We start from the raw sequence: 16,984 nt of genomic DNA, 5'->3' as shown, positions 1-16,984 counted from the left end.
CTCCTGGGCCAATTCTCTTTGAAGGGCAGAGGTGGCACATACAGTCTTGAGTCTGGTATACAGAATTCGTCCTGGTTTTACTGCATATACGAGGATGAGTCTTGTTAGAATCACACAAACATCATCAAGGTTCTGGCTTCACCAAAAGTCCTCTCACCAGGTATCTCCTCAAAAACTCTGAGTCCTTCTATAACCATCTCCATCTTGGTCATTCAAGCCATTCCTTGGCACTTAGGCAATGAGAGAAGCTCTTTTCTGGTACTGATTCTTCAGTCAATAAAATCTTTTCAGTCCTTTCATGCTCTATTGCAGCAAAAATTAAGTTTGAGTGTCTTTTCCTCTCTTAGGAACTCATAAGCATTTAGAACAAACATGGTGACCTTGCAAGTGGGTAAGGAACTCACTTTTAAATCCTTCTGGGTCACAGTATTATCTTCATAGAAAGCCTGGGTTCTTTGGCTAATTCGAAGGCTTCAGGTCTCCCTTAAGCACCACCACTCCGACCATGAACATCTTTAGTTCACCATCTCACTGGTTATGGTTGTACCTGGCTTGTCCCTGGGTATGGTTGTGACTGAGGAGCAGGTATTCTGGGGAGAACAGGAAGCAAAAAGAGTCAGGAGGTTTCCTTGGAAAATAGAATTGGGAGAATCAGAAACAAGGTATTTCAAAAGTGTGTGTTTTGGAAGCACTGAGACTGAGAGCTGCCCTGGATCTCTGATCTGAATCAGATCTCCCAGCTCTTTCCTCCCAGCAGTAGTTATGGTGGTTACCTTTCATGTAACCAGTCCTTGTATGTTGTCATGAACTCATAGCTACACTGGTCTCAGGAGGGCCACATGCCCTGGTGATGGCCTCCCTCAGGGAATGTGGGGGGCAGAGCCAAAGACTGTCCCACATGCACTGAGCACAAGGGCTCAAGCTTGTTGTGTTCCTTGCCTCAAGCTGAAAATCTTGGTGCCATCATGGTCCTCAGTTCCTATGGGATCAACCTGATGCTAATCTCAGTGGAAGCCACATCCTTACCAGCTTCTGCTCCTTCTACCCGGCTTCCAGTCATTAGTAATCTCCTTACAACACCTCCTCAACAATTTCCTTGTACAAGAAACTACCTCAGGCTTTTCTCGGAAGAATCTAATTTAAATGAGATCCTAGCAAACATCACAATCTGAAATCAGACTTGCGAGGCTATTTGTTTAATGCTGGTTTTACTCTCAACAGAAGCTACACTCACTGTGTTCACTGCTGTATTCTAGAACCAACTGAGGGGCCTCATATTTTGGATGGAAAAGCAGGATGCATGGCCTCCACACACCAACCCCTCCTTGCCTTGGAGGCCTGCCATCCTTGAGGGGGCAAGTTCTAAAACCACAGCTATTTGGACTAGGATTGGTCATCTAATTCCTGATAGGACAAGGACAATCTATGCCATCTCATGGTTCACAGGACTTGGCCAAAGAGGTTATTCCTGGGTATGAGGTCAGTTCTCACAGGAAGGTCCCACAGACAAACCAACAGCTTTTCCACCACACCATTACTTTTTAAGGTAGCTTTCTTCCAGTCTACAAGGTTCTTAGGAAAGGTTGGGCCCTCAGTCCTAATGCAAGTAGTTCTTGATCCACTAATTTCATGGATATTCGTTACAGACATTACATATCATCTATTTTTTAGTAGAACCCTCATATAATCAGAATGTGGTTTTGAGGTATTTTTTGGACTATTTCTGTGGTTATTGAGGGGCTCACCTATAAGGGCTGTCCTCGAGTCAAACCTGTTTGTTGGCCAGAAACTGAAGCAAGGGCAGAACAGCCTGGGTGTGTCAGGGCTTCTTTAACCATATCCACCTATAGCCTTTTTTCACCTGAGGAATTCTTTTGGTTTCAGGTACACATATATACTGAGAATATTTTAAAAATCACTCTCACATTTATTTATATAACCCAGTTTATGAAGCTAGGATCAAGGGGATGAGGCAGTAGCTCACAGGACTGGAGCACATGCTTTGCCTGGCACAGGTTTGATCCTCACACCTTAAGCTCTGCTTAGAGTGACCCCAGATTACCATAATGGAGCACCCCCAAATCAACAAAAAAAGAAACTAAGGTCTAGATTACAGGACACACTCCCACTCTGATTCTAACAACTCTGATTCTGTCTGAAAGTTAGATCTTTATTATTTATTTTTTCTCTACTTTCCTCTCCTAAAGGCCAAATAATGTCATGATACAAAAGAAGGATGGAAGAGAAATTTCAGTCAACTGGTATTTTCAGTTTTTCAACAAGGGAATCAAAAGCATAAACCAATGTCTACTTTCTATAAAGTTGCAATCTGGGCAGAGAATGAGACCATCTCAGAGGTAAATACTCCTAGGAGATAAATGTTTATATGTTTTCACATGATAAAACTCCTATTTTTTTGGTTTTGTTTTTGTACCATATCTGGCGGCACTCGGGTTATTCATGGCTTTGTGCCCAGAAATTGCTCCTGACAGGCTTGGGGGACCATATGCAATGCCAAGGATTAAACCCAGGTAAGTTCCAGGTTGGTTGCGTGAAAGGCAAGTGCTCTACCACTGTGCTATCGCTCTGGCCCCAAGATGATACAAATTCTTAAAGTATATAGCTGAAGGAGGGGGAAAGGAAAAAAGAAAAAAAGCACTGTTATAGAAGTATAGAGCTGAGGACTCCATGGTATTTCAGTCATGTGTTAAAGACTTTAAGTATAAATTTGGGATTGGAGCAGTGGCGCAAGTAGTAGGACACTTGCCTTGCATACGCTAACCTAGGACAAACTGTGGTCTAATCCCCTGGCATCCCATATGATTCCCCCAACCCAGGAGCGATTTCTGAGTGCACAGCCAGGAATAACACCGGAGTGTCACCAGTGTGGCCCCAAAACCAAAATCAAAACAAAAAAAAGTGTAAGTTTTATTTTATTACTGATTAAAACTAACGGCCCTAGCCATTTTTTCCAAGGGTATCAAAGGAGGCTGTAAGAAGAATGAGGCACTGTCAGATTTTTCATATGTAAATGTATCAAAATCCAAACATGGCACAGGGACTGTGTGGAATTCCAGTGGTCAGTGAAAAGGTTAGTGGAATGTAAAATCTGTCCCTAGGCTTCACACACCTCCACTCAGTGTGGCGCACAAGGGAAGTAATTCTGCTCATGTCAACTTCCTTTTTCTTTGCCATTTCCTCTCATAGGACACATATAAGTAGTCTGAAGTGTTAAACTCTGACAATAAGAAAAAAAATCAGAGTTAAAGGCAAATATTTAATCAATTGCTGTTCAAACACAGGTTAGTGAATGAAGAACTTGAGGTTCAAAGAGCAAACTATTCTACATTCCTAAGAATTCTCAACCAGTTTCTCTTAAGAGGGTGTGTATACCTTTCCGAGTGTTGCTCTAGCACTAGAAGATTTTAATGAGGAGACAAAAAGACACAGTTTTGTATCCATGTATTTTTTAAAAGACAATCAGCAGAGGAAAAGTAGCCAAGGTGTTAGTTCCCTATGGAGGGAACATTCTCATGGAGGTACTGTAAGGCTAGGTCTGTCCACTTCATTTCTTGTTCTTTAACTGATTCTGTGGTGCCACCGTTGTCCTGTTCAGGTTCAGGAAGCTCATTCTGAAAAAGGTACAACAGACATTCACAGGATACTCTGCAATAACAACTCTCAACAATTCACACGTTATGAGTTTCTAGAAACAAGCCACCTAAAAGAAAGGAGTGTGGCCTGCAGAAAGCAGCTGGAAGATCGGAGGAAATAGTGGGTGCTTTTGAGCAGAGCCCAGAAACAAATAAAAGCATTAGGACTTGGAGCTGCAAGAGGCTGTATAAACAGCCAGGGAGAAGCTCCTGTCATTCATGCTGTTTCAAGATGAGAACTAAACCATTGCTGGATTTTTTGGGCACACTACTCAAATCTTTTCTGCTTCTCTGGCAAAATGGAAGAACTAAGCAGCCTACATCTCCCAGGTCTGCTACAAAATCAGTCATCTAGTTAAGTGCCAGTACAGCATAGTTATCATAACTAGGAACATTACTACATATTTGGAAGTCTACTTTAACAGAATACCATATTTTCTGACCTATTTCTTTAGCACAAAAAATTTTAAAAACTACCTGTTGGGGCTGGAGCGATAGCATAGTGGTAAGGTGTTTGCCTTGCATAAGGCCAACACAAGGCGGACCTGGTTCGAATCCCAGCACCCATATGGTCCCCCAAACCTGCCAGGAGTGACTTCTGAACGCAGAGCCAGGACTAACCTCTGAGCACTCTGGGTGTGATCAAAAACAAACAAACAAACAAAACAAAAAACAAAAAAAAAACCAGAAAAAAAAAACACACCAAAACTATATTAGACTCGAGGGAGGTTCAGTGAAGAGAAATGAAATGTGACTAAATAGATGAACCACAGTTTCTTTATCAACTCTACACAGTGAAATACTATACAGCTTTTTGAAAAATCAAGTCATGAAATTCACTTATACATGGGCTGATATGGAATATTATGCTGAGTGAAATGAGTCAGAGGAAGAGACATGGAATAATCTCAGTTATTTGTGGGATATAAGGAAAAAAAAAGACAGTGTGGTTATATTATCTGGAGTCAACAGAGATGCGGGTTGAAGCTTGCCACAAATATTGGAACAATGCAGTTAGTGTAGAGACACTGTGACAATGATAGTTGGAACTGCTCACTCTAGACAAGAACTGGGTATTAAACGAAGATAAAGTGATATGCACGCTACCCCTTCACTAACAATAGTATAGATTACTGTGTCTAAAAGTAAAAAAAAAAAAAAAAAAAGAAAGAGAGTGAGAGATAAAAAAGGGAGAGAAAGAGAAATAAAATGCCTGCCCCAGAGGCAGGCAGAGGGTAGGGTGGGAGGGAAATGGAAACCTTAGGAAATAAATGTTCATGGGTGACATACACTTTAATATTGAAATTCAATTATGAACAACTTTGTAATTAGTGTTTTAATAAAAGGAAAAAAAGTACCATATTTTTTGGTACCATAACATGCACTTTTCCCCAACAAAAGATGTGGGTAAATGTCTGTGTGTCTTATGGAGCAAATGCCACCTAGATCTGAAACCTGAGTGCAGGGGAGAAGAGCAGAGACAAACCATTTGACATCTGCAGTGTTACACTCCTTTTACTGTGCAGACATACCACATAGTATGAGCAATCAGATTAACGCACTTTTTTTTTTTTTTTTTAAAAGCAAACCAGATTGCTAGTTTTCTTAATATTGAGTTTGAGAGTTACTTAATATATTATTTGTTTGCTTTGTTTTGTTTTTTTGTTTTTTGTTTTTCGGGCCACACCCATTTGATGCTCAGGGGTTACTCCTGGCTAAGTGCTCAGAAATTGCCCCTGGCTTGGGGGGACCATATGGGATGCCAGGGGATCGAACCACGGTCCTTCCTTGGCTAGCGCTTGCAAGGCAGACACCTTACCTCTAGCGCCACCTCACCGGCCCCAGATTAACGCACTTTTACTGTCACACCTAGAGCTTTCGTTTAAGACTATTTGATCACTGATGCAATTTTTTTTATAATAACGAATAAACATTAAAAAATTTATTTTTTTATTTTCTGATGTTAAAAAAAATTAGGTGTTTAACCAGCTGAGGACTCACATATTGTAAATATACTTCGGCCTCACAGGCTGGTTGTTCCTAGCCACCATCTCCTGATGGTGTCTCACATAGCACCATTAGCTTTAGAATATTTTTTTTCTTGTTTTCCTCATCTAAAAACTATGTGCTTCTTATGGTCAAGTGCTTCTATAGAGCGAAAAATACAATAACTAGTAGAGTCTGCCCCCTTGTGGCCACATACAAGACAAAGAATGGGAAGCAAAAGGCCATACTAAGGGAGTTTGGAGATTTTCCTCCAGTTTACTGAGACTAAATTCATATCATAAAACAGCAAGTGTTATGTTTAAGTGTACAACATGATGATTTGCTACATGGAGGCAGTGTAAGATGATGATCATAGTAAAGTTAGTTAACAAGTCCTCACAGTGTTACCATCTACCTGTGATGACAACTTTTTTTTTTTTTTTTGGTATTTTGGGCCACACCCGGCATTGCTCAGGGGTTACTCCTGGCTGTCTGCTCAGAAATAGCTCCTGGCAGGCACAGGGGACCATATGGGACACCGGGATTCGAACCAACCACCTTTGGTCCTGGATTGGCTGCTTGCAAGGCAAACGCCGCTGTGCTATCTCTCCGGGCCCGCGATGACAACTTTTTTTTTGGGGGGGGCCACACCCGGCTGTGCTCAGGGGTTACTCCTGGCTGTCTGCTCAGAAATAGCTCCTAGCAGGCACGGGGGACCATATGGGACACCGGGATTCGAACCAACCACCTTTGGTCCTGGATCGCCGCTGTGCTATCTCTCCGGCCCCCCCGTGATGACAACTTTTAAGAGAGCTTTCTTTCCCTTTCTTTTTGGTTTTTGGGTCATACCAGCAGTGCTCAGGAATTACTCCTGGCTCTACGTTCAGAAATCGCTCCTGGCAGGCTCGGAGGACCATATGGGATGCCGGGATTCAAACCACAGTCCTACATGCAAGGCAAACACCTTACCTCTATGCTATCTCTCCGACCCTTTTTTTGGTTTTTAAAAAGGCCACACCTGCAGAGCTCAGGGGTTACTCCTACCTCTGCACTCAGAAGTTGCTGCTGGCAGGCTCTGGGATGCAGGAGATCAAGCCCAGGTCCGCCACGTGCAAGGCAAATGCCCCACCCTCTGTGCTATCACTCTGGCCTCAAGAGAGCATTCTTACATACTTTGCTTGTTTTGCTGTTGTTGGGCCATACTCGGCAGTATTCAAAGCTCTGAACTCCTGTTGGTCTTGGGGAACCATATGAAGTGCCCTAAGGCAAGTGCCTAAAGAAAAACAATCCCTGTTGCTTTTGTACTTTGCTATGCTTTTATAACTTAAATTGGTTTTTTAGTAAGTATTAATAAAAGCAAATCTTTACATCACTCATTACAGAAAACCTAACAAACTTCTTGCAGGGTACTGTTTCAGAGGAACTAGCCTCGAATACTCAGGAGTATTCCATGAACCTATTGGTCTAAAAAGAAGAAAAATCAAACAGGTTTTTCCAAAATTCCAAACAGGAAAACCTAGTTCTAAGAAAACAAGTTTCTAAAAATACCAGCAGCTCAACAAGACACAGATAAATAAATAAAGACTGCTTCAATCCCTTACCAACTGATGCATAAATTCTTATCTGATTTTCTGGCTTTATATAACTACATAACGTGGCTCAAAGTCTTGGATTCCATTTCTGGCATGCCCCCTGAGCTCATTATTCCAACTCTCTGATTCTCATTTGTCTTCAAACATAAAGTTGATCTAGATGTTCTCTAGAGATTTCAAGTGTCACGAGTCACAAAAGTATGATTCTATGTCTATTAGCCAATGTGCCATTGATGCAGGTTTGAATCATTACCTACCAGTGGTATTGCAACATCTTCATAAGGTAGTTTGTCTTCTCGCCAAGCATCATCAATCAAATCCAAGATCCTTCCATCTCTCTGAACCTCACTGTCCATTCTCCTGTAGCTTTGGTTGTATCAAATCTGTAAATAAAATAGGTTATATTTTAAACCTGAAGACTGAGGAAATGGTACTATGTAATACCAAGACTTCCAGGTGTTCCATGAGCTGGATAAGTCAACTCACCTTCTCGTCAAATCTTATGACAACTAACTTCTAAGATCAGTAACTCCTTCTACCCCCAAGCTGACAAAGTTGCCAGACTAGGCGGCATAGCAGTGTCACAGTGAAGGAGACTGAAGACTCTGAAGCTTCATGAATGTCACTACAGCACACTCAGAATACATTTTGTGCCTAACTTGCAGGTTCCTTTCCTCATTTGAATACTTTGTCTTTGGGCCACACTCGACAGTACTAAGTGTTACTCCTTGCTCTGTACTCTGCACCCCTATCGGTCTTGGGGGAACATAGAGGATGCTGAGAATTGAACCCAGGTCAGTCGTGAGCTAAGCAAGGCAAACTGGCCTACCAATTTGTACTATAGTTCCAGCCTCTCATGCAAATACTTTTAATGAGTCTTTGATTCATGTAACTCTCTTCTCAGGTCACTCACGTTTCCTGCACTATTTGCAGAAAATTACTGCTTTCCCTGAAGCTAATATTGGCATAAGACACTGAAAAAGAGTAATCTGGGCTGGCCAAGTAACTATCTATGAATATAACACAAACACACAAGATACCAAAGATGACTGCAGTTGAGCTTGGAAAGGAAACTGCCCTTTTTTAAAAGAACATATGGATTAAGTTCTGAAAGGAACTCTTGCTGGTGAACTACTCAGGTACGATCCATCCTGCTCCTACTTCCCAATTCTTTTATTTTATTTTTTTCTTTTGCTTGTTTGTTTTTCTTTTGGTCACACCCGTTTGATGCTCAGGGGTTACTCCTGGCTATGTGCTCAGAAATCACCCCTGGCTTGGCGGGACCATAGGGGACGCAGGGGGATTGAACCACGGTGTGTCCTAAGCTAGCGCTTGCAAGGCAGATACCTTTACCTCTAGCGCCTCCTCTCTAGCCTTCCTTCCCAATTTTTTTTTCTTGATTTTTGGGTCACAACTGGCAGCGCTCAGGACTTACTCCTGGCAGGCTCAGGGGACCATATGGGATGCTGGGATTCGAACCATCGACCTTCTGCATGCAAGGCAAACACCCCACCTCCATGCTATCTCTCCAGCTCCCCTTACCAATTCTTTTTTTTTTTCTTTGGGCCACACCCGTTTGATGCTCAGGGGTTACTCCTGGCTAAGCGCTCAGAAATTGCCCCTGGCTTGGGGGGACCATATGGGACGCTGGGGATCGAACCGCAGTACTTCCTTGGCTAGCACTTGCAAGGCACACCTTACCTCTAGCACCACCTCTCCGCCCCCCCCCCCCCCAATTCTTAATGCTATCTCTGCTCCAATGTCTGGTCCCAGGTCAGGTGCCACTTGTTCCTTGATCATGGCTGATTCCTATTTTTCATTTGTCTGCAGATGGCTTTGAGGGAGCCTCAGGGTCTTTTGTTTCTAACCTTATCACAGAAATCACTCTACTCTCAGCAAAACAGCCATTCCCAAAGGTGCCAAAGGCACTCTTGGTGCCCTTATCTTAAACTGAAGAGAAAAATAGGAGAAAAATCTTTGGGGGTAGAATCTAATTTCATCATAGAAGCCTGTGCTTGTTCCCAGTAACAAGGTTGAAAGACAGTCCTCATATCTGGGTCATGAATATGCTGATGGAGAAAGAGAAGGATTTGGATTTCCATTAGGACCTACACAAAACTGAAAAGTCCACCTAGTCTGTATGTGAGCCAGATAAAGGCTTAATGCTTCATCAATAATTCCGTATTTATCAAGAATAACATTCAAAACAAGTGTAAGGATGTTGTCTTTTAAGATTACACACAAGGAATCCTGACACTTAAGTTCTACAGCTATTTTTTGAAGTCCCTATGCTCCAAGATCCCTTTTCCTAGCTGTCCCCTCTTTTTGTTCTTGCTGCTCTGTACTCTGAAATGCCCTTTGTCCTCTCTTGACTTGATCAAGACTTGCTGATTCCTCCGGTCCTCAGATTCCAAACATTTCCTAGTTTTCTTGAATCACTCCATCTTCAGTGGGCATTCGTTCTTCCCTTGAAGGCTTCTTCCTTTTGTTTTTTAAGATCCACTAAACCTGTTAGGTTAACTCTGCAATCAGCTGTTCAGGAGTTAATGACCCCAGTGGCATAGGGTCATGTCACCTGGCTCATTTTTGCTTCATGATTTATTCAGCATCCCAAGCAAATCGGGCTTGTTTCTTCTCACACTTCTCACTCTGTACTTAAAAGTCTCTTTCCCTACTATTAATTTCTGTTTTCTTCCAAATCCAAGTGGACATCGGATGGGGATGGGGGTGCGGGGGTGCTAGTCAGCACCCTAACTCCAAGGCCAGGTGCCTTCATACCTACCCTCTTTTGGAGGCAGTGTAAAGTACTAAGGACAAATTATGCCTCAAGGACTTGCCGCAGTTGGCAGTAGGAACCACTTAATCCAAACAAATTATTTTTTTCTTAGCCAATGTGGCAGCTCCAGAGCCTGGAAAGTTCCTTATTCTTTTTATCCCTTATTTTTCTCCAAAGGCTCAAGGGCGCCATCAGAGCTTTCCCAGCATAGGCACACCCTTCGCCCTTCGTGGTTTCTCTAGCCAAGTGCGCAAGGGGGCTTTTCTCCACTTATGTGCCTGGAGCTCTATAGACCAAATTACAGTCTGAAAATGAGAAGGCCTGGTCCCTCTGACTCAAATTGACCCTCTCGGGCCACCGTCATCCGCACAGGTGTAGGGCCGCCCCTTTGCCGCAGCAACTTCCGGCGCGAAGAAGAGAGCGTGCCAAGATCAGGGACGTGCAGCACGAGGAGCCGCAGAGCACGGCAGGCTGAGAGCAAAGACCCTGAGAGCAAAGACCCAGAAGGAAGGCTTAGTGAGGACGCGCGCCACTGCTTGGGAGTGTGCGAAGTCGAAAGCTCAACGTGGAGTTCCTGCCTGCCCGCCCCCTCCCTCCCTCCCTCCCTCCCTCAGGACCTAGGGAGGAGCAGGAAACGCTTACCGGGACCCGGCTGGAGCGCGGGCTCCGCTTCCAGGCCACGCCCCCCGCGCTTTGCCAATCACGTGACCGCACCCTCCAACCACGCGGCGGCGCCCTCCCTCACGACCTCGCCCTCTCGATAAGGCCACGCCCACGCGCACACCACGTGACCCGGATCGGGGCGGGCCCAAGGGCTGGCGCGAGGGGAGGTCAGCGCGGACGTCAGAGGAAGAGCGAGGCAAGGGGCGGGGCCAACGTGCCGACGCCGGAAGCTGCGCGTTCGGTCGGCGGCGCCGTGCGCGCGCGTCCTCGCGGGAGGTAACGGCGGGAAGGCGCGGGAGCGCGCTCGCGGCCGCCCCGTTGCCTCATGTGCGCCCGGAGGACGGCCTCGGGGCGGCGGTCGAGTCCCGGGCGGGAGCAGGGCAGCCCGGCGCCGGTGTCGAGGCCGGCCTCGAAGCCCGATGGGCCGGGCCTGGCTCCCCGGAGCGGGTCTTCAGGCCTCCCCGTCCCGCGGCCGCCGAGCCCGGCTTCCCGCCGCTCCCCGGGCCGGGCCGTGCCCTGGCCGCCCGACTCGGCCCCTCCGGGCGCGGCGCAGCAACGGGGCGGTCGAGGCGGCGGCCCCAGCGCAGCCCGGCGCAGCCCGCGGGCCGGCCGCAGACTCAGCCCGGCGCGGGAGGCAGGGCGGCGGCGGGGCGGCCGCGAGGCCTGCGGTACTGCTGCTGGCGGGGAGATGCAGCCGCGCCGCCGGCCCTCTCCCCGGAGCTTCCTCCCAGGGTTAGCCGCCTCCCCGGGGAGAGGCGAGGGCGAGGGGCCGGGCGGGAAGATCGCCTCCGTTTTGCGGAAGAATGAAGGGAAGCCCGCGAGGGGTCTTTCGCACCCTCAAAATGACAGGCTTGCAATATCGTTTGCCAGCCTCTTCCTTGCACTTGCGTTACTTAAAAAGTTACTCACGTGAACAAAGCAGGTGTAGAGTACGTTCCCTGTATTTGCAGTTCCCTACGTGCCCCCTTTATTTTATGAACGAGAAAACAGTGAGGATCGTTTCACATTAGGTTGAAATAGTTGTCAGTATTTATCAGAGTAGCGGCTTAATAAGGTGACTGCATTTTTCATACTTGGAATGTGATGCTGTCATCCTATTCTGATATAAGTCATTATAAATTACATGACATTTTACCCATTATGCAATCAGGGTTAAAAACAGTAAAAAAAAAAGAGAGAGAGAGAAAGAAATAAACACGGATAAGAGATTAGTAAATATTTAAGCAATAAGGTACATTAAGATTCAGAGGTGCATCCAGCCAGCCCACCACCTTAGATTCCCTGGAAGTGGAATTTAAGCAATAAGGTGCATTAAGATTCAGAGGTGCATCCAGCCAGCACACCACCTTAGATTTCCTGGCAGGGTATATGGTTCTCTCTCGCCAAGTATATTCCTGAGCACTTCCAGGCATGCCCCACCACTGTAGATGTGAGACTTAAACTTAAAAGTTATTTGTAATAGTTGTAGATCTTGTACTGCTGCCATTTCCCTTCCCATTAAAAGGTAGAAAGTTGCTTTAGAGCTTGGTTCTTGTATTTATGTAGTTGCAACAGTGTATGTAGTTCACTTTGTCAGAGCTTCCCACAAACATTAACGAAAGAAAGTGACAGTTGTTGGGAACTGGAACAGTACCATTGATGACTTTTTACTATTAGCTTACTTGAATCAAAATATCAGAGATCCACATATTGCATTTGGATGCATAAATAAAACCTCTAATGCTCTGCTCTGCTATGCTCCAGGGACTATATGTGGAGCTAGTGCATGGGCAGGGTTCGCACATACAAGGCAAGTGCCTTAACCTCTGTTCTATCTCTCTAGACCCCATGAACCTTTAAATCTTTTTAAAAATAGTAATTCCCTGGCCTCTCATTTTTGACATTTTAGATTTAGCTAAGTGCATCTTAATGGAATATGTGTCCTACCCCTTTTTTTAGACTTAAGTAGAAAACTACTGCCCTATTAGTTTCCAAGAGGAGCTATAAAGATTCGTTTTTTTAAAAATATTGTCATGACTTTACAGGCTAGATTTAAGCTGTTTTAACCAGTTATAGTCATTTTGTTTAGATATTCAAATTGTCTTCCTTTGTGCAGTGGTAGCCCCTTAGGTTGGCTCCTGTCTTTTTTGTAAACAAACCCCTTTGATAATTTAGTTTTCTGGTAAAAGATGTGCATGACTAGTCATTTCTGACCTGGTTTCCTTGAGTAATCAAGTTGCTAGTTGTTCTTTTTACTGCATTGGCCATTGTTTCTAGGATTTACAGTGGCCTAAGTTGTTGGGATATTATGTTTAAAACATTTTTTTTTTTTTGGCTCATGCTCGGTGGAGCTTGGGCTTTTACCAGTTTGGGACTCCTGGATGAGTCTGTCAGGGGATCTATTTCTGGCAAATGCAAAGCTAGCAAAGCATGTGCATTAGCCCTTGGAGGCAGCTAACTGGCCCTAAAATCTGGTGTGGTTTTTTTTTGTTTTTGTTTTTTGTTTTTATTGGTTTACAAGAATGTAAAAGTTTATATTGTTTTGTTTTGTTGTTTGGTTTTTGGGTCACACCCAGCTGTGCTCAGGAGTTACTCTGGCTCTATGCTCAGAAATCACTCCTGGCAGGCTCCGGGGACCATATGGGATGCCGAGATTTGAACCACCATCCTTCTGCATACAAGGCAAACACATTACCTCCATGCTCTCTCTCCAGCCCCAAAAGTTTATATTGTTTGAGGGTAAATGTTACCATACCAATTCACCACTCTTTCCTAATAGGGATACCTCCATAATTTTTTTTTTTTTTTTTAGTTTTTGGGTCACACCCGGCGGTGCTCAGGGGTTACTCCTGGCTGTCTGCTCAGAAATAGCTCCTGGCAGGCACGGGGGACCATATGGGACACCGGGATTCGAACCAACCACCTTTGGTCCTGGATCAGCTGCTTGCAAGGCAAAGCCGCTGTGTTATCTCTCCAGGTCGATACCTCCATTCTTTCAGCATATTCTGAGCCCCTCTCCACTACTAACTGCTAATCTGTTCTGTGGTCCAAGTCTAAAGGTTTATTTTTACTGGAAATTGGACATTCTGCTACCTGCTTGTGCCCTATAACAAATTTTCCTTGATTTATAAACTTGGTGAAAAAGAATAACAAAAAAATTAACACCAAACCTATTTTTCAATGTTACATATTTCACTGACTTAAAACAGCTTTTATTCCAAAGGAGGGTTTTAAATAATAATCTGTTTGTTGGTGTCTACTGACTAAGATATAACTAAGATTATATCAACTGTAGAGCTACATAGTTTCTGTTTAGCCATATTAGCATTTTATATTTATGTTTTTAAATATATGTTTTTTTGTGGGGGGGGGGTCACACCCGGCAGCACTCAGGGATTACTCCTGGTTCTGTGCTCAGAAATCGCCCCTGGCAGGCACGGGGGACCATATGGGATGCCGGGATTTGAACCACCCTGTCCTTCTGGATGTAAGGCAAACGCCATACCTCCAGGCTATCTCTCCGGCCCCTATATATATAAATATATATATATATATATATATATGTTTTTATATACATGTTTTAAATATTTATGAGCAAAGGATATCTAACTATATATTTATGGTACTAGCAAATAAAAAAATGACTGCCTTTTGTTGAATATGGGTTAGATTGGTTAGAGAATAAATCATTGATGGAGCCAAGAAACTCAGAGGAAAATAGTAAAACCTGAGTCTTTGCTATATATCTGATCCTAAGGATTTGGAATTGATCAGGTGGCATTTGACTGTGCCTCAAGCAGATTAAGGTATTTGCATCTTACATGTTAGTAAGATTTTTTTGCATAGACTGTTTCTTGCCCTTTCTCCCACTTTTTTATAGCAGAGATTTTTTTTTTTTTTTTTTTTTTGGTTTTTGGGCCACACCCGGTAACGCTCAGGGGGTTACTCCTGGCTATGCGCTCAGAAGTTGCTCCTGGCTTGGGGGACCATATGGGACACCGGGGGATCGAACCGCGGTCCATCCAAGGCTAGCGCAAGCAAGGCAGGCACACCTTACCTTTAACGCCACCGCCCGGCCCCCTAGCAGAGATTTTCTAATATCACACCATTATTTTGTATTCTGAAATGTCTGTATGCCCCTCCCCCAAACTACCTATTGACTATTGTCTTGCTTCCATCTAGTGGTCATGATGGCAATAACATACTTCAGTTTGTCTTTTTTTCTTTCTTTAAACTTGAATTTCACTATTAGGATAGAATGATGTATTTTAATACCTGGAATGCTATATAGTATATAAACAATGCATATTGGCAAGACCTTAATTCCACTGTATGGGTTCATAATTTGTAGTTGGCCAGAGTCAAGTTATTGAGCTCTAGAGACTTTTTCAGAATAGAAATTTCTGGAACTAGCTCAAAGTGCTAGAGCACAATACTTTGTGGAAGGCCCTAGTTGAGTTCCTGACACTGTGTTGTGGGTGTCCCTCCTCTCAAAAAATTGTAATACAATTTTGTGAGTATTGTAAAACTGAGTTAGATAAGATGAGGCAGGTAAGGCAATAATAATATATGTTAGGACATTTAGTGTCATTTTAATTCTATTATAAATATTGCTAATTTATTAAATAATACCCAGAAATATATTAATGTATTATATACCAGTAACTATTTCTAATAAAATTTGCTATGACAGTGTTTAAGAAATATGACCTAAGGAAGTCTAATTTAGGAACAGAAGAGGAGGCTCAAAGGACTAAAGTGCATCTGTAGCCTCAAATTTAATCAGCACATGTTCCTCTGAGCACTTTTGTGTGGGGGCCCAATCCCTAAATTAGTAAAATAATTTTACAAAGCCAATTTGGAATAACTTCTTAATACTTAACCAATATCCATGCATAATTGTGTTTTAATACTAGGATAATAATCTGCAGTGGATATGAGAATCCATGAAAAACTGGGCCAAGTGATAATAATAGTTTAGTGAGTAGGGTATTTTCCTTGTATGTTGTTGACATAGGTTCAGTCCCATATGGTCATCTGGGCCTGCCAGGAACGATACCTGGGCACAGAGCCAGGCATAAGCTCAGAACACTGCTGGGTACAGCCTAAAACTAAAAACAAAGGAGAACCCATGAAAAATGAGGAAGAAACATTGGAGATTATAATTCATAATCTTATTTTACAGATACAAAGACTGAAATCCAAGGACATGGAACTAGCTGCAGAGAGGTCTATTTCTTACATCTGCATCTTCATAGTAACTTGTGGATTATGTACTTCCCCTTAGTTCTTGGAGACACTAAAATGTGGAATATGGATTGTGTTGTGATTTGGTAGAAACTAGATTTGAATATGAATATGAAAAAATTTCTTTAGGTATTCATTTGTCTATGGTATATTATGAAGGATAAGCTAAGTGGAAAAATCCTTTTTGTCATATCTGTATAAATAATTACTTGAAACTTGTTAACTATAATTATATAGCAGATTCATCAGTACTTCTGAATTTAAGGGTGGCTTTTGCCTCAGTTTTTTTTTTTTTTCATTATACTATTTTTTTTCCTCTGTAGGACAGTCTTTTCTGTCTCCCCTTCTTTTCATTGCTAAACTCTTCTCTGTAGTTCTCTTGTATAACCAGTGTGCATAGGAAATAGTAGGGATAGAAATTAAAGTAAATTCAGCCATAATTATTGTCTAACCAAGTTTAAGTCCACTAAGCTCTGGAACTACAGAAATGACAAAATTTAATTTTTCTTTGGAGGGTTTATACAGATAAATTATGTGCAGTGAACTAATTTCTAGTGTGTTGTATACTCCTTTGAAGAATCCTGTCAGGGATTAAGAGCAAAAAGTTGCTGAGGAGAGAAGGGCCCAAATAGCCTGTGTTCAGGGGAGGTGGTTATTCTAGGAACTTAAATCTTGCCTGTCATCTGAAGGATGAACTATAGAGTTCAAGTTCAGGACATTAAACACTTTTTTATTATCTCCTAAAGCCATACTTTTCCTCTGTAATGTATGACTCCTTATTTCTTCTGGTCATTTCATAAGGGGGTTGTGTCACAGCCTTCTGCTTTTAGTCTTGTACTTTCTACACTCATCTACCCTTATTTTTGGAAGTAGGGTACAACAGTGAGATAATTTGATTCCAGTCACATGGGAGAACGTTAACATTTATTAGTTTTAAGTTGCCTTTATATATATATATATATATATATATATACATACACAGAAGTGTACTTACATATTTATAAGTATATATACACACACAGAAGTGTACTTGTTTCTTAGTTCTTGAAGTGTTAGTCCTTGTGTACTGTTATAGTATCCTCAGAAGT

The 16,984-nt window shown here is 43.0% G+C and overlaps 1 protein-coding gene across 2 annotated transcripts; it reads right to left on the bottom strand.

Annotated features, from left to right (window-relative positions):
• Nucleotides 1-3,447: 3,447 nt before the first annotated feature.
• On the bottom strand, nucleotides 3,448-11,598 carry ANAPC13 (anaphase promoting complex subunit 13). Of its 2 annotated transcripts, none has more exons than XM_049776026.1 (3): nucleotides 11,580-11,598; nucleotides 7,489-7,614; nucleotides 3,448-3,632 (listed from the first exon to the last, which is right to left on the bottom strand). In XM_049776026.1, the coding sequence occupies exons 2-3, from the start codon at nucleotides 7,585-7,587 to the stop codon at nucleotides 3,507-3,509; spliced, it is 225 nt and encodes a 74-aa protein (XP_049631983.1). In that variant the 5' UTR covers nucleotides 7,588-7,614; nucleotides 11,580-11,598; the 3' UTR covers nucleotides 3,448-3,506. The 2 variants fall into 2 exon arrangements, with proteins under 2 accessions (XP_049631983.1, XP_049631982.1); XM_049776025.1 differs by lacking the exon at nucleotides 11,580-11,598 and adding an exon at nucleotides 10,650-10,688.
• Nucleotides 11,599-16,984: the final 5,386 nt, after the last annotated feature.

Source organism: Suncus etruscus, chromosome 6, assembly GCF_024139225.1.
Source record: "Suncus etruscus isolate mSunEtr1 chromosome 6, mSunEtr1.pri.cur, whole genome shotgun sequence".
NCBI lineage: Eukaryota > Metazoa > Chordata > Mammalia > Eulipotyphla > Soricidae > Suncus > Suncus etruscus.
This window is presented reverse-complemented; position numbering and strand designations above follow the sequence as displayed.

Excerpts from the sequence above, each read along its gene's own strand:
- ANAPC13 (XM_049776026.1), bottom strand. The coding sequence starts at position 7,587 with ATGGACAGTGAGGTTCAGAGAGATGGAAGGATCTTGGATTTGATTGAT. Across the intron at positions 3,633-7,488 it reads AAGATGTTGCAATACCACTG|AATGAGCTTCCTGAACCTGA; the intron begins GTAGGTAATGAT and ends TACCTTTTTCAG.